This window comes from Anolis carolinensis, unplaced genomic scaffold (genome assembly GCF_035594765.1).
Source record: "Anolis carolinensis isolate JA03-04 unplaced genomic scaffold, rAnoCar3.1.pri scaffold_14, whole genome shotgun sequence".
NCBI lineage: Eukaryota > Metazoa > Chordata > Lepidosauria > Squamata > Dactyloidae > Anolis > Anolis carolinensis.
In genome coordinates, this window is record NW_026943825.1 from 7400064 (window position 1) to 7425243 (window position 25180).

The 25180-nt window shown below is 37.2% G+C and overlaps 1 protein-coding gene across 2 annotated transcripts in view; it reads right to left on the reverse strand.

The window, feature by feature from the left end:
• nxf1 (nuclear RNA export factor 1) overlaps window positions 1-25180 on the reverse strand; it is a 30270-nt gene that overhangs the window by 3724 nt on the left and 1366 nt on the right. For both annotated transcript variants that reach the window (XM_062965470.1, XM_062965471.1), the window contains exons 2-18: window positions 23897-24110; window positions 21525-21669; window positions 19796-19879; window positions 19262-19366; window positions 19092-19172; window positions 17167-17236; window positions 16461-16549; window positions 15070-15177; window positions 14861-14970; window positions 10798-10834; window positions 9323-9391; window positions 7326-7381; window positions 6488-6595; window positions 4623-4681; window positions 4398-4513; window positions 1748-1790; window positions 480-552 (exon numbers count right to left, since the gene is read on the reverse strand). In XM_062965470.1, the coding sequence (XP_062821540.1) occupies window positions 480-552; window positions 1748-1790; window positions 4398-4513; window positions 4623-4681; window positions 6488-6595; window positions 7326-7381; window positions 9323-9391; window positions 10798-10834; window positions 14861-14970; window positions 15070-15177; window positions 16461-16549; window positions 17167-17236; window positions 19092-19172; window positions 19262-19366; window positions 19796-19879; window positions 21525-21669; window positions 23897-24110 (1567 nt within the window). The remainder of the gene's footprint in view (window positions 1-479; window positions 553-1747; window positions 1791-4397; window positions 4514-4622; window positions 4682-6487; window positions 6596-7325; window positions 7382-9322; window positions 9392-10797; window positions 10835-14860; window positions 14971-15069; window positions 15178-16460; window positions 16550-17166; window positions 17237-19091; window positions 19173-19261; window positions 19367-19795; window positions 19880-21524; window positions 21670-23896; window positions 24111-25180) is intronic.

The window sequence follows — 25180 nt, forward strand, 5'->3', positions numbered from 1 at the left end:
GTGGAAAAGAAAAAGGTTTGGATCATGGATGTCGCCATCCCAGGTGACAGTCGCATTGACGAAAAACAACAGGAAAAACTCAGCCGCTATCAGGACCTCAAGATTGAACTTCAAAGACTCTGGCAGAAACCAGTGCAGGTGGTCCCGGTGGTGATCGGCACATTGGGTGCCGTGCCAAAAGATCTCAGCCGGCATTTGGAAAGAATAGACATTGACAAAATCACAATCTGCCAACTGCAAAAGGCCACCCGACTGGGATCTGCACACATCATCCGAAAATACATCACACAGTCCTAGACACTTGGGAAGTGTTCGACTTGTGATTTTGTGATACGAAATCCAGCATATCTATTTTGTTTGCTGTGTCATAAAATAATAATAATAATAATAATAATAATAATAATAATAATAATAATAATAATAATAATAAATGTGTCATGCAATCCTTGAATTGGGAGGATTTTCAAGCGTTCCCTTACCCATTATGGCCAACAGGAACGGCGATAAAGACACGGGTGAAGGCTCGCACTGAATCCCGACATCGGCCATCCACTGTAGAAATTCAAAAGGACAGAAGAGAATTTTCAATGTGGGAAAAGCCAGCAGCTTTTTATGTTATTTATTTATTTATTTATTTATTATTTATTATTTACTACATTTATATCCCGCTCTTCTCACCCCAAAGGGGACTCAGAGCGGCTTACAAATCAAATGTACATACCATATATTATTAGCATAACACAATATAAGCATTTAATTACTATATTGTACTATATCATTATACTGTAATATTATTAATATTACATGTAATAAATAAATTATAATTAATATTATTATATTGTATTATTAGTATATTGTATTACATTATAATATTATTATCAATATTATATGTATATACAATATATATTTATAAATTATTGTATATTATATTGTATATGTGTATTTATGTGTGTATGTATATATATCTATCTATATCTATCTATATCTATATCTATATATCTATCTATATATAATTAGCATAGCATGTTGCTATGGCAACTTTTAGCTTTATTTTTAAGAGGCTTTTTTTTCAATAAAATAGTATAAAAATATATATGCACCTTCTTCAAAAATCCCATTAAATGTGAAACTCTGAAATGTGTATGTCTCTGTATTTGTTTATTTTTGTGTTTATGTTTTTGTTTTGTTATTTAGCAGTATTGTAGTAGTGTTAGTTAAAAGGCAGATGAGTCACTTTTTTCTAAAAAAAGGTAACTTTATAATTTCTTCATTTTATTACTGCTGTATTAGTATATTACAAAGGTATTACAATAATATTACAAAGGTAGATGAGTCACCTTTTTCTAAAAAGTGTAACTTTATAATTTCTTCATTTTATTATTGCTATATCGCAATATTACAAAGGTATTACAATAATATTATAAAGGTAGATGAGTCACCTTTTTCTAAAAATGTAACTTTATAATTTCTTCCTTTTATTGTTGCTATATTACAATATCACAAAGGTATTACAATAATATTACAAAGGTAGATGAGTCACCTTTTTCTAAAAAGTGTAACTTTATAATTTCTTCCTTTTATTATTGCTATATTACAATATCACAAAGGTATTACAATAATATTACAAAGGTAGATGAGTCACCTTTTTCTAAAAAGTGTAACTTTATAATTTCTTCATTTTATTATTGCTGTATTACAATTGTTCTTCCTTTCAATAAGAATTCTCATATAAAAATAATATACGCACCTTCCTTGAAAACCCCATGCAGTGTGAAACACAGCAGTGTGCTCTGAAATTAAAAAAACAAAACAAGGCTTTCAGAATTTATCTATCAGAATACAGGTTCTGCAATTTATCATACATCATCATCATCATCATTATTATTAGTATTATATTACATGTAGTATTACTAATGATACTACAGTATAGTGGTATAGTACAATATAGTAATATATAATGCTAATATTGTGCTATGCTAATAATATATTATATGTACATACAATCATAAAGTTCACCTGATAATAATAATAATAACAACAGCAGCTTTATTTTTGTATCCCGCCTCCATTTCCAACAAGGTATTCGGAGCAGCTTATATGGGGGAAAAGCCCAATCAACGTAACAGCATCATAAAATAGTCAAAATTAAAACACAAATACCATATATACTCGAGTATAAGCTGACCCAAGTATAAGCCAGGGCACCTAATTTTACCACAAAAAAACCTGGGAAAACATTGACTCCAGTATAAGCCGAGGGTGATAAATTTCAGAAATAAAAATAGATTACAATAAAATTACATTAATAAAAATAGATACCAATAAAATTACATTAACTGAGGCATCAGTAGGTTAAATGTTTTTGAATATTTACATCAAGCTCAAATTTAAGATAAGACTGTCCAACTCTGATCAAACCATTATTCTCATCTTCTTCAATGTAAATGTGCTTATGTATCCTTTTAATAATAATACAGTAAAATAATACATGTAATAAGATAATAATAATAATAATAATAATAATAAATACAGGAAAATAATACAGGCAACAATAAATAGAGTAAAATAATAAATGCAACAATAATAAGATCAGAATAAAATAATAAATGTATTAATAATAATAATAAAATAGAGTAAAATAAATGTAAGTAGCAACAATAATAGAGAAAAATAAGAAATGTACCCTATATTCTCAAGTATAAGCTGACCCAAATATAAGCCAACCAGGACCCTCACCCGGGTATAAGTCAAGGGGGCTTTTTCAGTCTTAAAAAAAGGGCTGAAAAACTAGGCCTATACTTGAGTATATACAGTATATATATATATACACATATACATATACTCACACACATATATATACACATACAGATATGAATACATAAAGTATATCAATGTGAATGCAACTCATGGTGCAAATTCACCTTTGGCCACCATAGTAACCCATTTGTGTGCATTTCACAGGGACCACGAAGAAGGAAACTATTATTTATTTATTTATTTACATTTATACCCCGCCTTTCTCACCCGAGGGGACTCAGGGCAGCTTACAAAAATTGGCAAAATTTAATGCCCAAAATGCAATCACAAAAACAAAACAATATAGAAAAAATCCATTAATAACATTGTTAAAACACATTATAAAAACCTTAAAAACGTATATATAATTAATTGCATTTGTCCGAGATCCTCATGCTTCCTCATACTCGAGTATATAAAGCAATCTATATATAGAAAAGGAGAATGGCATCGCTCCACCGGGCAAAACAACAAAACTAAAGGCCCCCCCAACCTCAAAATTTGACAACAGAACCCATCATCCACGTCTCTAGGTTCATACAACAAAACTAGACATCCCCAACCTCCATGGGGCCTCCATAGGGCCTAAAAAAACCCCAAAACTGGAATTCTCCCTCAATTACTTTCACTTTCTCCTTCTCTTCCCCTCAATTTACCCCTCAATCATAATAAAAACCAAAACAACAATAACAATAAACAGCTTCACAGGCAAGAAGCAGCCAGGCACTGAACCTGCGAGGCCATTCAGTGCTAATCAAGCTCACCAATGCCAACATTGGCACTTGCCCTCCAAACAGACAATACAATACAGTCTCACTTATCCAAGCTTCACTTATGTAATATTTATTAATACATAACATTACTCTATCTCATATGTAATAATTAACTCTGGTCAAATAAGAAAACAGAACAATAGCATCTCTAAAATCTGGACACCGAATACAAAACAACACTCAGAAGACAGGGCAATTCCAGACAGGAAACAATCACACCCAGATAACACCTCCCAAAAAAGGATTCCCTCAACCAGGAAACACCCATGCCTCGAACCTCCAAGGCCATTCAATGCTAATCAAGTTAACTAATTGCAACATTTATACTTGCTACACTCAGACTATTCATTACTATTCCACAGCCCAACCAACAATTCCACAAAGTAGAAAGCGCCCAGGCTTCCAAGCAGCAAGACTATTCACTCCTCTTCAACCTGCCCAACCAAGATTTCCCCTACATCAAAAACCCTCACTTTTGGAAGCCATCCAGTCACTCCATCCCATTCAACCAGTCCAACCAAGGAGGCCCATATAGAGAAAGCCCCCAGGCTTACAAGCAACAAGTCTACTCACTGCAATTCCAATTGACCACAGCAACGCGTGGCAGGGCACAGCTAATAGCATCATAAAATAGTCAAAATTAAAACACAAACAAGTGCTATGAGGGAGCTGTATACAAAGGAATTCTTTTGTGCAGAATTCAATTCTTCTCACTGCAGAATTCCCAGTGTTTCAGAGCATATAAAGGACAATTGGGAGCCTATTACATTAATTACTGATTGTAACTGTTCCTGATGTATTTGGAGAGTTCTTCCTCTCCTCACTCACCGTCTGGGCACAGACGTCCACCACAAAGGAATTGATATCGTGCTGCGTCTTGGGAAGCTCGCTGAGGAAGGCCACCACGTTCAACTTGGTGTGCTTGAGAAGCCTGAAGCGCATGGCTGCAGGGTAAAAAAAGAGGAGAGGAAGCGCTGTTTATATCCCAAGACTCTTATTGCTAGCCCACTTTTCTTGCCCCAAACCACTGAGCCGTCATTCTCTATTGCTTACTGGGATCCTTCAGTTTCTTCACATTTCTGCTGCTCTTGAAGTATTCGACCAAACTGCTCCTGGAGACAAAGCACAACCTCAGCATTTCACTTGAGGAGAAAAAACCCGGGTTCCCAGACCTTTGGTTGCAAACCATACCAAACCTCTGAGCCTAAAATACACAGGTGAAACTTTTCCTAGTTCACAAAGGTAGAAAAATTCCACATGCTTTTTTTCTGTAGGGGTACAGGAAACCTGTTACAGAAATACACAGACACAAGAATACAAAAATGGGAACTATATGTAATGACTAGTTGTCTGAATGGAAAACCACCAGGAGATAGAAGATGGAGATACAGATAGATAGGCCTTTGTTGACTGATCCTTGTGGGATCATGTTATTTACCTATTACGCAGTAGACCCTCTGGATGGTTTTTAGGATTCATTCAGCACTTTAAGTATTACACCTGCTGTATAATTATCCCTCCCTGATAACTTGATATTGCTTTGCACCTTGGCCTGGATCTTTTGACCCAAATCGGGATTTTAATATTATTGTGTATATTGACTTTTATGACTGTTTCTAATCATGTTGAAGTTTTACTGCTCGGTTTAATGTTTTATCTGACTTGTGCTGTCGTGTCTGGGCATGGCCCCATGTAAGCCGCCCCGAGTCCCTCCGGGGAGATGGGGCGGGATATAAGAATAAAATTATTATTATTATTATTTATTATGACACAGCAAACAAGATAGATATGCTGGATTTCATATCACAAAATCACAAGTCAAACACTTCCCAAGTGTCTAGGACTGTGTGATGTATTTTCGGATGATGCGCGCAGATCCCAGCAGGGTGGCCTTTTGCAGTTGGCAGATCGTAATTTTGTCAATGTCTATTGTTTCCAAATGCCGGCTGAGATCTTTTGGGACGGCACCCAATGTGCCCATCACCACCGGGACCACCTGCACTGGTTTCTGCCAGAGTCTTTGAAGTTCAATCTTGAGGTCCTGAGAGCGGCTGAGTTTTTCCTGTTGTTTTCCGTCAATGCGACTGTCACCTGGGATGGCGATATCAATGATCCAAACCTTTTTCTTTTCCACAACTGTGATGTCTGGTGTGTTGTGTTCCAGAACTTTGTCAGTCTGGATTCGGAAGTCCCACAGTATTTTTGCATGCTCATTCTCCAATACTTTTGCAGGTTTGTGATCCCACCACTTCTTTGCTGCTGGGAGGTGGTATTTGAGGCATAAGTTCCAATGAATCATTTGGGCCACATAGTTGTGCCTCTGTTTGTAGTCTGTCTGTGCAATTTTCTTACAGCAGCTGTGGATGTGATCAATGGTTTCGTCAGCTTCCTTGCACAGTCTGCATTTTGGATCATCAGCTGATTTTTCGATCTTGGCCTGAATTGCCTTTGTTCTGATGTCTTGCTCCTGGGCTGCAAGGATCAGGCCTTCTGTCTCCTTCTTCAGGGTCCCATTCGTGAGCCAGAGCCAGGTCTTCTCCTTGTCAGCTTTTCCTTCAATTTTGTCAAGGAACTTTCCATGCAATGTTTTGTTGTGCCAGCTGTCAGCTCTAGTTTGTAGTGTGGCTTTCTTGTACTGTTTTTTTGTCTGCTGTGCTTTGAGGAGTTTCTGATTTCTGACTTCAATCAAAGCAGGTTCTTCACTTTGCTTTCCATATTCTGCCAGGGCCTGTTCTTCTTCTTTGACTGCTTGTTTTACTTGTAAGAGTCCTCTGCCCCCTGATCTTCTAGGCAGATATAGCCACTGCGAGGATGCAGTGAATGATGAATGGTCATGAGTTTTCTATTATTATTATTATTATTATTATTATTATTATTGTCCGAAAGCAAGAGAAGAGAGCTCCAAAGCAGCAACGTACCTGGCTGGGTTCTGAACTGCGTAGGGGATACTTAAGGAACAGCACGCTCCATCGTGATAGGCATCCAGTAGCCCTTGCCGGTCCCCAGAGTCATAGATGGCGTAATACCTGTATTTGAGGGAGAACAGACTTAATGTATATACTCGAGTATAAGCCTAGTTTTTCAGGCCTTTTTTAGGACTGAAAAAAAACAAAAACCTCCTCGGCTTATACTCGGGTGAGGGTCCTGGTGGGCTTATATTCAGGTCGGCTTATACTCAAGTATATATGGTATATATTATTATTGGTATTGTAACATTTATTATTTTACTCTATTAATTATTATTATTACATTTATTATTTTACTCTATTATTGTTGTTACTTTTACATTTATTTTACTCTATTTTTATCATTATTAACACATTTATTATTTTACTGCATTTATTATTATTATTATTACATGTATTATTTCACTCTATTATTATTAAAAGGATACGTAAGCACATTTACATTGAAGAAGATGAAAATAACGATTTAATCAGACTTGACCACTTATATCTTAAATTAGTGTGATGTAAAGTTTCAAAAACGACTGATGCCTCAATTAATGTAATTTTATTGGTATCTCGGCTTATACTGGAGTCAATGTTTTCCCAGTTTTTTTTGTGGTAAAATTAGGTGCCTTGGCTTATATTCGGGTCGGCTTATACTCGAGTATATACGGTAGTTTTAAAAAGGATACAGACTCAATACTTCAATTAGAATCCTATTAAAGAATTGTGAAGATGGCCACCATTGCTACAGAGCATGCAAAGAGTTCTGTTATTTTAAAACCGAGATTAACGTTTGGATACTTACTGCTGCAGAAACTGCCCAATGAGCACTTTCAAGCCTTCAGAGCAAAAATAACTGCCCTGGGTAGGAAGAAAGAAAAAGAGGAGCCAACTGTTAAACTGGTCCACAGACCACAAACCACACCCAAAGGGTGGTGGCACACAGCAAACAGAGTCATTGATAATGGTTTTAACTTGTCATATTTTGTTTCTGTTTTGGGCTTGGCCCCATGTTAGCCGCCCCAAGTCCCTTCAGGGAGATGGTGTCGGGATAGAAAAATAAAGTATTATTATTTATTATTATTAAAGCCCTGGTCTAGACCATGCAGAGAGGCTAATGTTGATGTCTACTAGTGAAACTATGTGAAACAAAACAACCAAGCCAGGTATGTATTGTATAAATAGACAAAAACATTTTGAATAGTCTAGATAAAGGTTAGTAGCCAGCTGCAATAAATCACTACTGACTAAGAGGTCATGAGCTAGCCCGGGTTGGATTGAGCACCCGACCATTAAAAACAGCCTAGTTCGTTGTTGACCTAAACAACCCGAAAGATACAGTAGAGTCTCACTTATCCAACACTTGCTTATCCAAGGTTCTGGATTATCTAACGCATTTTTGTAGTCAATGTTTTCAACACATTGTGATATTTTGGTGCTAAATTCGTAAATACAGTAACTACTACATAACATGACTGCGTACTGAACTACTTTTTCTGTCAAATTTGTTGTAGAACATGATGTTTTGGTGCTTAATTTGTAAAATCATAACCTAATTTGAGGTTTAATAGGCTTTTCCTTAATCCCTCCTTATTATCCAACATATTCGCTTATCCAACATTCTGCCGGTCCATTTATGTTGGATAAGTGAGTCTACTGTAGTTGCATCTATCAAATAGGAAATTTAGGTACCGTTTATGCGAGGAGGCTAATCTAATTAATTTAAGACACCATAAAAATTGTCCAGCAACATGCAGAAGAATGAGGAAGTAATCCATCAAGGACTCGGTGTCACAGTGGATGATGCAGCAGCAGCTCCCCCTGTGGCTGGAATTGAGCATACCCTCATGAAGCCGGAAGCTTGAAAATGTTAAATTACCTCTGCGTTTTTGTTTCTGTCTCTGTCTGTATGTCATATGGCATTGAATGTTTGCCATGTATGTGTACATTGTGATCTGCCCTGAGTACCCTTCGGGGTGAGAAGGGCGGAATATAAATAAATGTAAATAAATAAATCAGGGGTCCCCAAACTAAGGCCCGTGGGCCGGATGCAGCCCTCCATGGTCATTGACCTGGCCCCTGTCCTAAACTTTAGACTTAGGATTGGCCTAAGTCTACCTGGTCTCTTTGCTTACTTATGGCCTTACGAGATCGTCTAGATGGATTTTGGAGGTCCCTTTCTTTACCTATGGTCCTTTAAGACCGTCTAGATGGCCTTTGAGGGTCCCTTTCTTTACCTATGGTCTTATGAGACCGTCTAAGATGGCCTTTGAGGGTCCCTTTCCTTATCTATGGTCTTATGAGACCATCTAGATGGTGTTTGAGGGTTCCTTTCCTTATCTATGGTCTTATGAAACCATCGAGATGGTCTTTGAGGTCCCTTTCCTTATCTATGGTCTTCCGATGGCCTGATGGGATCATCTAGATGGCCTTTGAGGGTCCCTTTCCTTACCTATGGTCTTATGAGACCATCTAGTTGGTCTTTGGAGGTCTCTTTGCTTACCTATGGTCTTATGAGACCTTCTAGATCAGGGGTCCCCAAACTAAGGCCCTCCAAGGTCACATACCTGGCCTCTGTCTTAAACTTTAGACTTAGGGTTGAACTACGTCTGAAATAACTTGAAGGCACACAACAACAACAATCCTAATTTTTTACTATTTCATCCTAGTCCGGCCCCCCAACAATCTGCGGGATTGTGAATCGGCCCTCTGCTTAAAAAAATTGGGGGCCCCTGAAATAAATAATGCTGGAACACATACCACCTGCCCTTTCTTCCTCCCCTCCGCCCTTCATTGCCGTACCTTGGTTGGAGGGAGCGTGGTCGGCGTTTCGACATCGAACGTGATCGGAGGGGGGAGTTCGTGGCCATCCTATGAAACGAAAAGCAGGCTGAGATGTCAAACACACCAAAAAGAGTTCAATATCAAACTTGAAAATCTCTCTGTGGCTCAACTCAACTTGGCTCAGCTCAAGAAAAAATTGATAAAAAAAGAGCTTAAAAAGTTAAGAGATGGCCCCCTTCTCTCAACACTGCAGGTTTGGAAAAGATGGCAAAATAAATTACAAATAAATAAAATAGATCCCTTTCCGCTAGAAACCCTGGAAAACAAAGATAAAACATTTAAGAATTTAATCAGGTCCCTGAAAGAGAATGGAGTAAATAAGGTAGGAGACCTCTTGGAACCTAATGGAGATATTAAAAAATGGGATAAGATAAAGGACAAATGCGGGTTAAAGTATTGGTTAGCTTGGGTAGGCCTGTCACAAAGAGCACATGAAATAAAAAAGAAAGAAACACTAGATGCCCCAATGGATAGAATAATTGGCTGGAAAATAGAAAAAGAGAAAGGCATTATAGGGGAAATATATAAGGAATTAATAGCCTTATCCTATAATACAAAACATACTTTAGTAGAGGCCTGGAAACAGGATATAAACTTCAATGAACACTTAATAAACTCCTGGATCGATAAAACCCAAAAAATTAAACATATAAAAATAAAAGAAACACAAAAGAAAATTATCTCAAAATGGTACAGGACCCCTTATCAATTGGCTCACATTAGGAAAAACATTTCTAACAAATGCTGGCATAAATGCGGGGAAATTGGTACCTTTTCCCACATGTGGTGGGACTGCTCTGAAATCCAAAAATACTATAATACTATTAGAGCAGTAATAGAGGAAATAATAGAGCAAAAGTTATATTGGGATAAAGCTCGATTTTTGTCCCTTAACATAGAGGTAAAGGAGGGGAACAACCAATGGTCAGATATATTAAAATTTATGATAGCCACTATTCATGCCACAATTGCCAGAGGGTGGAAAGATAAAACAAAGTGGGACCTGAAAACCTGGTGGTCGTATCTCTCTGAATATTTAATTAATGATTTCATCCATGAAAAGAAAAACAAATATTTGAATATTCAGTCAAGACAAGATTGGCATAGGAAATGGTCTTGTTTAATCGACAAAACGGAAGGAAAAGATAGGTACAAAACTTTAAATCAGGCCTTCCAGACAATTAAATCAATGTATTGATTCAAGTAACCCAGATGGGGGTGGGAGGGGGGTTGGAAGAGGGTGGGATGGGGGGTTTAAAGGGGTAATTAATTAAGATATATGGTAAAGGGAATCACAATTGGAACCTGCATCCCAGCCATAAAGTTTGTAATCAGTTTTTGTGTTATCATTTAGATAGCAAAGGTTTGCAGTGTATTGTTTTGTTATCTGTATGAAGAAATAATAATAAAAAAAATTTTTTTTAAAAACTCACCAGTCTCAGGAGCTTCGGGAACCGCTCTCGGATGGCGCTGCCAGAAAGGGGAAAGAAGTGAAACGAGTTTTGTGTGCCAAGGGCACTGCCTACCCCCTAACTCAGCCCCATCTCTGCTACGAACCCGGGCATTCGTACTTCCCTCTAAGGTTGACAGCCTGCCTTCTGCCCCTTAAAATTATGATAGTGAAATTAGCATTGCTCTCAAGACGAGTGTCTATATTTATTGTCTTGTGTGCCCAGAGGTTAAACGTCACGGCACCTCGCTGCTTGGATTCTAACACAAAACGTGGGATCTGAAATGCGATAAACGGAAATTTTACATCCCACTTAATGAGTAAGGAAAAGCATAGGGAATTGTGGCTTTACTCATCAGTCTTTCGATGAAAGCCCCATTAAAATAAAACATTATATGCTTCCTTCGAAGCCAAGGAAATTTACATACACAAGATAAGCAGCGTGTATTGGTTTTGGAACAAACGGCATTAAATTTGGCCTCTTTGAATGTTCACACCGCTATTGATGTAATACTGTTTTGGGATTGTCCCAGTGTAGGGAGATGGAGTGGGGTATAAATAAAGTATTATTATTATTTATATTGAAATTAACACATACAATCTAGTTGGAAGATCAGTCATATGAAAGATAGCAGTCTTTCTTGTGGATAACGGAATCTGATCTTCTTACAGGGAAATATTAAGGCGCTTTTCCTTACATTGGCAGGGTTCAAGAATAAAATTATTATTATTATTTATATTGAAATTAACACATACAATCTAGTTGGAAGATCAGTCATATGAAAGATAGCAGTCTTTCTTGTGGATAATGGAATCTGATCTTCTTATAGGGAAATATTAAGGCACTTTTCCTTAAATTGGCAGGGTACAAAAATAAAATTATTATTATTGAAATTAACACATACAATCTAGTTGGAAGATCAGTCATATGAAAGATAGCAGTCTTTCTTGTGGATAATGGAATCTGATCTTCTTACAGGGAAATATTAAGGCGCTTTTCCTTACATTGGCAGGGTTCAAGAATAAAATTATTATTATTATTATTATTATTATTATTATTATTGAAATTAACACATACAATCTAGTTGGAAGATCAGTCATATGAAAGATAGCAGTCTTTCTTGTGGATAATCCAATCTGATCTTCTTACAGGGAAATATTAAGGCGCTTTTCCTTACATTGGCAGAGTACAAGAATAAAATTATTATTATTATTATTATTATTGACACAAGGACACAGTATGACACAGCAAACGAGATATATATGCTGGATTTCGTATCACAAATCACATTATTTATTTATTTATTATTATATTATTATTATTATTATTACATTGGCCAGGTCGTTCCGGATATATGATCATTTTTATTATTACGGCTCTGCTCCGATACGTGACTCTGCTGTATTTTGTATTTAATGGATGTGTTATTGTTTATTTTATGTATTTTATTGTATTCCACTTGTAATATTATTTATGTTGTAAGCTGCCCTGAGTCCCTTGGTAAGAAGGGACGAGATATAAATAAACTATATTATTATTATTATTGACACAAAGGCAGAGTATGACACAACCAATGAGATCTATATGCTGGATTTTGTATCACAAAATCACACGTCGAACACTTCCCAAGTGTCTAGGACTGTGTGATATTATTATTATGATTATTTTATTATGATACAGCAAACAAGATAGATATGCTGGATGTCGTATCACAAAATCACAAGTCAAACACTTCCCAAGTGTCTACGACTGTGTGATGTATTTTCAGATGATGCGTGCAGATCCCAGTAGGGTGGCCTTTTGCAGTTGGCAGATCGTAATTTTGTCAATGCCTATTGTTTCCAAATGCCGGCTGAGATCTTTTGGCACGGCACCCAATGTGCCCATCACCATTGGGACCACCTGCACTGATTTCTGCCAGAGTCTTTGAAGTTCAATCTTGAGGTCCTGATAGCGGCTGAGTTTATTATTATTATTATTATTATTATTATTATTATTATTATTATTATTGGTCATCTTAACACAATACAGCTTTGGAGCAGAGCGGAAAATAGCAGTGAGCGTAAAAAACAACGGCTCCAAATCTTGCCTTCTGCACACAAGTATGAGATGTAGATGTGTGGCAAGGCCACACTCCTGGAAGGCTCCCTCTGCACTTACCTGAGCTCATACTCACCGACACGGCTCACTTACAGGAAGTGCTCCAAAGAGGGGAAGGGAAGGGGAAATAAAGATGGCTGAGCCAACTTCCTGGTACTTAAAATAGCTTTGGGGGTATCCCTGCCTCAAGGCCTAAATCTTGTGGAAACTCAACCACATTCTGCACAAGTTTATAGTCCTCATCGAGGAAATATAGGCAGATGGGTTCGCTGGCAGGGAAAAGGCCATCCCGCATTGCCCTCTTTGTCTGCCTATCACCTTCTTTGTCAGACTGATCCTTCTCAGGGACACGCACATGGCAAGTCCCCAACTCCTCCAGTTTTTATTGTTCTCCTGTGAGCATGGAGAGAGACAAGATGTCTCCAGTGAGTCATCTTTCCTATCTTACTTTCCTATCTTGCAATCATCTTTGATACCTTTTAGCGCTTGACTCATCTCCTGTAAGTCGCCGAAGCTTATTTTCTCTACTGCTATGCACAAGTTGCTTCTGCGAGATGTTGGTTTACATTTTTAATTTTTTCTCTCTCGAAACTACCCAACAAATCTAATAAATGAACCAACGTAGAAGACAGTTGGGGTGAGAAGCGGGGGACACCAGAAATGGGAGAAATCAACAAACAAAAAGGCCTGGAAATGGAGAAATAAACAAACAAAAAGGCCTGGAAATGAAGAAATAAACGAACAAAAAGGCCTGGAAATGGAGAAATAAACAAACAAAAAGGCCTGGAAACCCCTGTGTATGGACTGCACAGTCTCATCCATCCTTGGCGTTACCCCTCTTACACTCATCCTCCAGAGATACAAGCCATGCCGGTCTGTCCAATCCGACCAGACCTCAAGCATATATAAAAGTGGAGAGAAAAGAGGATTTTGCACGCAACCGTATTTCTGCTACTGCTGCAGCGTTAGCACCGTCTTTGCTCCTCGAGAATCAAAACATTGCCTCTTTGGGAACAGCCCTGGGACTGTCCAAGAGAGTCGTATCAACGAGATGATGCCTGTGCCTCGTCTGCCATCTTCCCCGGAGACAGAAGGGTTGCTTTGGCCGCCATGTGACTGTGCCTGTCTTAGGTTGTTCCTCCCGCAAGGAATCTTACCCGTCATCGACTAACCAGCCATCTGTAAGGGCCAACGACATCGTCCAAAGGTACCGCCACGTGTTTTTATTTTTTTCCCAGGTTAAGTCAGGTTCCAAAATATATGCTTTGTGTGCCTCTGGGTACCGGTAATATAATATTCTCCCGGTACGGCACGAATTAGAAAGCTGGTAGAGCATGGCAGGTTCGATTGGAAGGGACAGTAGTGTATAAAGGGGAACGGAAAAGGATGGAAGAGACTGTACATCCCGAGGTCCCGAAGGCAGAGAAGAGAAAGAAAGGAAATAGCAAGAGAAATAAACAACAAGATCAGAAAGATACGAAGAAACGAAAAGCAAGGACATACTAGGCAGTGGGATGGTGGTATATGGGAGGTCTCACTTGAGAAAAAAATCAGCTAATAACTTCACAATGTAAATACCAGGGAAAGGAAGGGTTGGGGAAGTATTTTGGTCCAGCTAAAATAAAAAGCATGGTCACAAGCATCACAAATCAGAATCCAGAATATAATTTTGGGCAAGCTCCGGAAGATGTTGCCATGGCACAAAGCAGATGGCAAACAAATCAACCGACCCAGCACAGCTAGGTGGGAGGCCATCCTACAACATGTAAACAAAGGCTGGATGGCCATCTGTCAGGAGTCATTTTAATTGTGTTTCCCTGTAATTCAGACAGGATGGCTCCAATTCTATGATTATAATTATCTGGCACATCTGAATAAAATGGGGTCCAATGCGCAAGGAGTGTGTCGCTTCACTCGGCGAGGGGCGTCTTGAACTGTTGCTCACCTGATGTAGGTGGACTGGTCCCGGAAATTATCGCACAGCGGGTTGCTATCCAGCCACAGCTCTTCAAGCTTCAAGGCCTTGAATTTGTCCAGCTCGCGGTCCGTCTTCAACTTGAAAGGGAAAAAAAAGAGCAAGGTAAGGACTGGATGAAAAGAAAATACGACAAAACAAAAGAATTAATCCCAACTGGTGAAAATATCAATGCTCACTTGGTTGTGAGATAAATTGAGGATCTTCAGGTTGGGAGCCTTCTGGGGCAAGTCAGCCATATCATCCAGCCGATAGAGCTTGTTCTCACTCAAGTTCAGAGAAAGGAGCTAGAAAAGGAGAGGAAAACATAATAATAATTCTAATTTTCGCATATTTTTCAGTGTTAAATTGTATAATAATAATAATAATAATAATATAAAATAAATAATATTTATTTATATACCGCCCTATCTCCTTAGGGGACTCAGGGCGGTTTCCAACATGATAAAAACAAAACAATACACATAATAATCATAATAATAGAGTCTCACTTATCTAACATAAACGGGCTGGCAGAACATAGGATAAGCAAATATGTTGGATAATAAGGAGGGATTAAGGAAAAGCCTATTAAACATCAAATTAGGTTATGATTTTACAAATTAAGCACCAAAACATCATGTTTACAACAAATTTGACAGAAAAGGTAGTTCAATATGAAATAATGCTATGTAGTAATTACTGTATTTAAAAATTAGCACCAAAATATCATGATTTATTGAAAACATCGACTACAAAAATGCGTTGGATAATCCAGAATGTTGGGTAATCGAGTGTTGGATAAGTGAGACTCTACTGTAATAACAAGAATTATTAGTATTCCATCCCACCACCATCTCCCCAAAGGGACTCGGGGCGGCTAACATGGGATGATGCCCAAAACAAAACAGAATAAAGCAATTATAACGAATATCGAAACAAAAATAGTAATAACATAAATCAAATAAAATATACAATTTAAACATTTTAAAAATACAATAAAACACATAAAATCAGAACAAATTAGTAATAATACAGCATCAGCCACTGGAGATAAAAGGGCATATAAAACACAATATTCAAAGCTTTAATAAAGTGTATAAACAAATGTCAGAAAGTCAGCTGGGATAATATGGGATAAGGTAAGGTAGGGATTAAAGTGCTAAGAAGTAATGTCTCGGTGAAAGGGTCTATCATGTTGGTGAATTAATCAAATGCACACTGAAATAGCCATGTCTTCAGCTGTTTCACAAAAACAGAACCATACAACCATTTAAAATTAATAGAAGTAATAAACATAAATACACAACATACAATCCTGTAATGGCACACAGGTAACTCAGCTGTTAGACTAAAGAACTATGTCTTTAGACTGCCAAGGACAAAGACTTGCAACTACAAAAATATATTGGGCTAGCAGAGGATGGTGGTTTTTTTGAAGTTGAAATTGCAGTTGCCCAATTTATTTATTTACAGTATTTGTATTCTGCCCTTCTCACTCTGAAGGGGATTCAGGGCAGCTTACAAGTTATATGTACATACAATATATTATTAGCATAGCACACTATAAGGAGGAAGAAAAACAACTGACCTCAGGGATGTTGTCTTGAATGATCTGCAGCACAGCTTGCATGCAGGTTCTGCGATTCAATACCATGTCAATATTTTGTGCTACCAGATCTGAAAAAAAAAACCAAAATAGTCCTAATTATTTTTCTTGTATGCCCCTGAATCCCATCACAGACAGAGATACCTTCTTCAAATAGGAGGTCGGGCCCAGAACTTTGCTACAAAAATTCGGATGATTTTGTTTAGGCCTTAGACTTTTTAATTTAGTCAGAGAATGGGAACATCAGTGGCTTGACAGGAAGTTTTGGATCCCACAACAACAAAATATAGGAGAAAACCCACTTTGTTTTCAATCCCAATCTAAATTCTAATAATAATAATAATAATAATAATAATAATAATAATAATAATACATCACACAGTCCTTGTGATTCTGTGATACAAAATCCAGCATATATATCTCGTTTGCTGTGTCAAACTATGTCTTTGTGTCAATAATAATAATAATAATAACAACAACAACAACTTTATTTTTATATCCTGCTCCCATCTCCCCGAGGGGACTCGGGGCGGCTCACATGGGAGACTAAGCCCATCAAAATACAAACAATATAAAATGCATTCTAAACATAACAATAAATTAATACATCATCAAGTATAATCTTCAGGAAAACAGAAAGGAAGCAAGCCCCATCAATTAAATGAAGAATATAGTTAGTATAGCTCACCCGAATCTGCATGAATATTTTTCAGGTCCAAAGCCTGCTGGGAACCATTGTATCTTTTACTCATGCAAACCTGAAAGTCAGTAAGAAAACTTCATCAGAAATATGGGACAGAAAATACGGCAGGAAAACACTCCTCCGTCCTCAGGCCAAATGAAAGGCAAGGCCTCATTTTATCCTTGAGCGTATCTACGCCTTTAAATCAACACAGTTCGACACCACTTTTAACTGCCATGGCTCAATTAAAAAAGTAATAATAATAATAACAATAATAATACATCACAGAGTCCTAAACACTTAGGAAGTGTTTGACTTGTGATTTTGTGATACGAAATCCAGCATATATATATCTCATTTCTGTGTCATATTGTGACTTTGTATAATAATAATAATAATAATAATAATAATAATAATTTTAAAAAACCTTATTTATAGTCTGCACTATCTCCCCAGAGGAATTCAGGGCATATTCCAAATATAAAAGGCAAACATTCAATGCCCAAAAAGTAAAGGTTTTCCCCTGACATTAAGTTCAGTCGTGTCGGAGTCTGGGGGTTGGTGCTCAACTCCATTTCTAAGCCAAAGAGCCGGCATTGTCCATAGACATCTCCAAGGTCATGTGGCCACTGGCATGAGTGCATGGAGCGCTGTTACCTTCCCACCAGAGCCGTACTTATTGTTCTACTTACATTTGCATGTTTTCGAACTGTTAGGTTGGCAGAAGCTGGGGCTCACAGGGGGAGCTCACCCCACTCCCTGGATTTGAACCGCCGACCTTTCAGTCAGCAAGTTCAGCAGCTCAGCGGTTAAACCCGCTGCGTCACCAGGGGCTCAATGCCCAAACACAACAACAATACACCCATAATGAAAACTGATAAACCAACATATGAAAACAAATGATGACTTAACAACTAAAATTAAATAGTAGTAATACTAGTAGCAAACTTTTATTATGGTCAATGACCAGCTCATATCAAGGGTACCCAGTCAAATTAAATTACTGTATATACTTGAGTATACGCCTAGTTTTTCAGCCCATTTTTAGGACTGAAAAAAAACCTCCTCAGCTTATACTTGGGTGAGGGTCCTGGTGGGCTTATATTCAGGTCGGCTTATACTCAAGTATATTATGGTATGTTTATTAGTTTTCTCTAATATTATTAGTATTGTTACATTTATTATTTTACTCTATTATTGTTGTTACTTTTACATTTTACTCTATTTTTATTATTATTAATACATTTATTATTTTACTCTATTTATTATTACACTTATTTTACTGCATTTACTACAGTAGAGTCTCACTTATCCAACATAAATGGGCCAGCAGAATACTGGATAAGCGAGTATGTTGGATAATAAGGAGAGATTAAGGAAAAGCCTATTAAACATCAAGTTAGATTATGATTTTACAAATGAAGCACCAAAACATCATGTTTTACAACAAATTTGACAGAAAAAGTAGTTCAATACGCAGTAACGCTATGTAGTAATTACTGTATTTACAAATTTAGCACCAAAATATCACGATGTATTGAAAACATTGACTACAAAAATGCATTGGATAATCCAGAACATTGGATAAGCGAGGCTTGAATAAGTGAGACTCTACTGTATTATTATTATTACATTTATTATTTCACTCTATGATTATTAAAAGGATACATAAGCACATTTAGATTGAAGAAGATGAGAAGAATGATTTAATCAGAGTTGGACACTCATTTTTAAATTACAGTTTGATGTAAAGATTCAAAAACATTTAACCTACTGATGCCTCAATTAATGTAATTTTATTGGTATCTATTTTTATTTCTGAAATTTACCACCCTCAGCTTATACTGGAGTCAATATTTTCCCAGTTTTTTGTGGTAAAATTAGGTGCCTTGGCTTACACTCGAGTAAGCTCTCCATCACCTTCTACTCACCTTCAATTGCTCGATCTCCTCTGGTTTCAGTTCACGTTGGACAGTTACGGGTGGAAGGCATGGGTTTGCGAGTATCACCACCTGAAACAATGGACAATTTGAGGTTACGGGGAAGAGACCTCGCGAGGGAAGCCAGCCAAGAAGACTCTGCTCAGGACAGCCATACAAACCTTGTAGCCATCGGGTGCCACAATCTTCCGGGACACCTGCCTGAGTGCATTGGCTACAGCAACGTCCTCCACGTGAAATAATACTCGATTGCTGGAATAGTGAAGCTGTGGAGGGAGATAAAAACCTGTTATCAAGACAGAGCTACTTTATTCAAGAAAAAGAAACAGCAGGAAGAGTAGCTTCTACCTCTGTCCAGTTGTGTTGGATCTAGAGCCATCAAATGGTGTGGTTTCAAGGCAACAAAATTGGAGTATTGCTACTAGTTTTATTTTTCATTGTTGGATTGTATGCTTTATATTTATGTTTATTACTTGTATTATTTTTAAATTGTTGTATGGTTCTGTTTTTATTATGTGTATTGTATTGTTTTAATCATGTTGGAAACCGCCCTGAGTCCCCTGAGGAGATAGGGCAGTATATAAATAAAGTTTTATTATTATTATTATTATTATTATTATTATTATTATTATTATTATTATTATTATTATATAAAATTAGGAATCATTATACGAAGCAAGGAAATAGGATCTTACCTCTACAGGAGTGAAAGGAACGCTGCATATATTCTGAATTGCACTAATCAGCCAAGCCTTCTCATATTTTCTTCCATAGGGAATCTGAAAAATAAATTATCCTATTAAGGCTGGCACACCTACATCAGCAATAATGAGATGTTAAAGAAAAGCAGTTTATAGTTCTTAGCCCACTGGCAACATATTTTTTAAATATAAGGAAGGGACGTAACGTGAAAGGTCCAACCTTAAACCCGGAACAGTCTAAGCAAAATCCGAGTACATACATCTCGCCAATCTTTAATCTTTCAGATTTATAATTCCCAACAAAAGAAGTGGGCAAAAGGAACAAAGAAAACAGCATTACAAGGTCACATTGTTCCACTGAGCCTAATTTTTAAAGTCCAACTACCGCCTTTCTGCCAGATTTCATTGTCCAGGAAGCACATGACTCTTTTGTTAGAACACCTGGTTTGTTTCTGAGCCTTAATCAAAAGTGATTGTCGTGACCTATAAAGCCCATAAGGTCTTGGAATCAGATTACCCAAAGGAAAGTGTTTTCCTTTTGCAGTTTGCCCTAGTTTCGAGGAATTCCAGAGAGGTTCTTTCCTCAGTCAGCTAAAACCTATGCCATATTTGGCAGCAACTCATTGAAGGCATTTTTCAAGGGTGGCCCCATCTCTTCTTATTATTATTAATTTTATTATTAATAGTATTAATATCTTATTAATAATTTTATTATTAGTAGTATTAGTATCCCACTTATTCTCTCTAAAATAAGAGACTCAAAAGCGGCTCACAGTAAAATCAACACGATGGAATTTCAAACCTAAAAATATGCAAACATTAAAATAGAAGTAAATATTTAGTATTATTATGTTTTATCCTTTTTTACAATATTTTTTAAAAGTATGACTCATCTTAATATATTTTAATGCAATAGCTTTATGTCTGATTTTATCTCCTCTTCTTTTTTACTAGCTTGGGTACCCTATGGTGCTTGAGTTATTTGAAAAGGGTGAACTACAACTCCCATATTCCAGGGTCAACTCTCTTCGAACCTCAAATACTTGGCCATATTGGGTCTGTGCGCCAAGCGTGGTCAAGATCCCTTATCTGATGGAGTCAGTATTCTCTGAACTATAAGTCTCTGATGCCAAGGTCAACCAATGTTAATTGTTTTAACTGTGTTTTAATGTTTTATTATTGTTTTTGTACTTGGTTTTTAAAGGCATTGAATTATTGCCACATTGTGAAGCCGCCTTGAGTCCCCTCCAGAGTGAGAAAGGCGGGGTAAAAGTATCATAAATAAATAAATGTGGTTTTAATATGTTGTAAGCTGCTTCAGGTCCTGTGAAGGAGAGAAGCGGGATATAAAATAAAATAAATATAAATATAAAAGCGGCCCCGGGCTGTGGCGCAGGCGGGAGAGCAAGCCAGTGCAATTAACTGCAATGAATCACTCTGACCAGGAGGTCATGAGTTCGAGCCCCGATCGGAGCCTATGTTTGTTTGTCTTTGTTCTATGTTGAATGTTTGCCTATATGTGTAATGTGATCCGCCCTGAGTCCCCTTCGGGGTGAGAAGGGCGGAATATAAATGCTGTAAATAAATAAATAAATGAATAAATAATAAAGATTTATTATTATTATTATTATTATTATTGATTTTTTTAAAATACATTTGGTTGCATTCTTTATCACCACCTATCATTAATTCCGTTTACGTATTCTTCGCAGCTGTGACTCACCGTGACTTTAAACCAGGCTTTCTTGCCAGCAGGACCTCTAGAAACACTCCGGTCTGGAACATTCAGATTCCGTCTCACTGTGAGATTAATGTTGCTTAGACTTCCCCGCTCCCGATCTCGCATTGGACGCTGACCATAAGGCATGCTGAAGACAGAAAAATTGTATAGAGAAAGACAGAAAGAACACTGAATCCCAAAATTCAAAACCCAAGAGTCTGCTCACTGAATGAGCTTAGATACAACATTCTTCTTCACAAAACAAAGCAAAAGTATGAACTACTTGGACAACACCTCAAGTGGAACAAAACGCAAAGGAGAGGCCTCAAAAAGCAACCTACAGTAGAGTCTCACTTATCCAACATAAACGGGCCGGCAGAACATTGGAACATTGTTATAATGTATTTTAATGATGTATTTTTTATAGTTTTAATTGATTATATGTACTGTTTTTGTTTTATTATTATGTTCTTGGCATTAAATGTTGCCAACTGTTGTAAGCCGCCCTGAGTCCACATGAGTGAGAAGGGCAGGCTATAAATGCTGGAAATAAATAAATAAGCAAATATGTTGGATAATAAGGAGGGGTTAAGGAAAAGCCTATTAAACATCAAATTAGGTTATGATTTTACAAATTAAGCACCAAAACATCATGTTATACAACACATTTGACAGAAAAAGTATTTCAATACACTGTAATGCTATGTAGTAATTACTGTATTTACGAATTTAGCACCAAAATATCACGACGTATTGAAAACATTGACTACAAAAATGCGCTGGATAATCCAGAACGTTGGATAAGCGAATGTTGGATAAGTGAGACTCTACTGTATTTATAAAGCTTCAGGACACAGGATTTCCGACCTCTGGTGACGGATGTAACCCAAACTATGTGGATTCCTCCTTGCACCAAACTAGAGAACGTTCAGTGATACTTATATTACAATAATTATACACTTAAAAGTTCCCAAGTGGCATCAGTTTAAGCTGCAGCATGAAGAAGAACATTATAGGATTAAACTCCACCGGTCTTTCAAGTGGATCCACATGTGACCATATTTGCTTCTTTGTTGAAGCCGTTGCTATGTGCCTTCAGGCTGACTCTGACTTATTGCAACCCTTTCTTAGGCCTGATTTATTTACAGGAGGTTCACCATGGCCTTCTTAGACTTGAGAAAGGGTTTTCATGGCTGAGGACGTATTTGAATTTTAGATTCCTAGTCCAAGACTCAACACACCACACAAGCTCATTCATTTGCCTCTTCTCTTGAAATATAGGACAACCTAAACATTGTTGGCGTACCTAAAGGATTTGTGGAAACCTTTTATGAGGTTGGAAGATTGATGAACACTTGTAAACACAGATAATCTACTCAACAAAAATGTCCCAGATTATTTTTCTTTCCTAAAAAAACTATAATAATAATAATAATAATAATAATAATAATAATAATAATACAGTAGAGTCTCACTTATCCAAGCTAAACAGGACAGCAGAAGCTTGGATAAGCAAATATCTTGGATAATAAGGAGGGATTAAGGAAAAGCCTATTAAACATCAAATTAGGTTATGATTTTAGAAATTAACCACCAAAACATCATGTTATACAACAAATTTGACAGAAAAAGTAGTTCAATACGCAGTAATGTTATGTTGTAATTACTGTATTTACGAATTTAGCACCAAAATATCACGATATATTGAAAACATTGACTACAAAAATGGCTTAGATAATCCAGAGGCTTGGATAAGCGAGTGTTGGATAAGTGAGACTCTACTGTAATAATAATACTGTCCTATCTCCTAAACGACTCAGGGCCGTTTCCAACATGATAAAAACAATACAAAACAATAAACACAATAAAAACAGAACCATACAACAATTTAAAAATAATACAAGTAATAAACATAAATACACAACATACAACCCAAAAATGAATAATAAAACTCGTAACAATACTCCATTTACGGGCCAGTTATAGTGAAACTAGGGAAACTAACTTTGAAAAATAACTCTTAGTAAGAAAATACTTTTTAAAATAAAATTTAAAAGGTGACCGTAATAAAAACATGATTTAGGCACCAAGATAAAAGTCATAAAAACAACTGGACAAAGTACACCAAATGAGTTTTGTAAACACAGGGGATAAGGTAATTGGCTAAAGTGCTACAATCAGTGAGAGAGCTTTATTTATATTTAGTTTATTTTTTATACCTTATTTCGAAACCTGCCTCCAAGGCCGCATCTGCACTGTGATTCATATAATCCAATTCAAAGCAGATAATTAGGATTGAGAAACTGGAATATACAGCAGTGTAGGTCCAGCCCAAGTTAAACTACACCTTCTTATAGTCAATAGATTTTACTCACTAGCGGGATCGCAGCATATCATGTGCATCACTCATGAGAACATCCCCATCTTCCTCCTCCAGCCGACTCCGAGGGCTGGGAGCTGCATTATTCCAGTTCCGCTGGTGATGGTTAACTTCACTGTACATTTTTCCTCGGAAGGGCCCCCGGCCTTTTCTCCTCCGCCCAGGGAAATTTCTGCCGCCACCTCCGCCACCCACACGATCGTCATGTTCTACACAAGGATAGCAATCCCAACAATCAGCAGGTTAACAAGCAGTTTGCTTATATAAAATAGCTCAGACTACGCAACTAAACAAATAAACACATCTGATACATCCAGAATCTAAGGTAGCAAGCCTCTGTTTGTCAGCTGCTAGAGAATGTGGGCAGACTGATGTTGTGACTTTCACATCCTGCAGTGGCACCTGGTAGACCATTACAGGAACAGAACTCTGGACAACAGATAAACATAAAACCTGGGATCAGATCCTGGGATATCGCACCTGAGAATGATAAACACCCTTCCATAAACTGCCAATCCCAGCGATCAACAGAAAGCTCTAATATTCAAAAGATGACTTGTCTTTTCTTATTTCAAATTTCATTTGCAAAATGATCATTTGAATCTCGAATCTAGTTTGACACATCAGTCAAATACAAAGTATAATGATCAAAATAAGAAAACAGTAGTATCATATTTCTTCAATTCTAAGATGCACCCCCCCCCCCCCAGTATAAACATTTCTAATATCTATGCCTTGGAATCACAAGAGAGCCATGTTTACATATCTGAAAGGCAGTCACATTGAGGAAGGAGCAAAATTGTTTTTTGTCTCTCTGGAGATGAGGATACAATGGAACCATGGAATCAAATGGCAAGAAAGGAGATTCCATCTAAACATTAGGAAGAACTTCCTGATGGTTGGTAATGGAATATACAGCCTGGGAGTCTCCTTCTCTAGAGGTCTTTAAGCAGAGGCTGAATGGCCATCTGTCGGGAAGTCTTGTTTAGCAGAAGGGGATAGGACTGGATGGCCCTGAGGGTCTCTTCCAACTCTAGAATTCAATAATAATAGATAATAGTAATAGTTAATAATCATTATGATGGACTGGATGACCCTGGAGGTCTCTTCCAACTCTAGCATTCAACCATAATCATGGATTGGATGTCCCTGGGGGTTTCTTCCAACTCTAGAATTCAACAACAACAACAACAGCAACAACAGATAATAATCAAGATGATGGACTGGATGGCCCTGGGGTGGCTTCCAACTCTACGTTTCAATAATAATAATAATAATA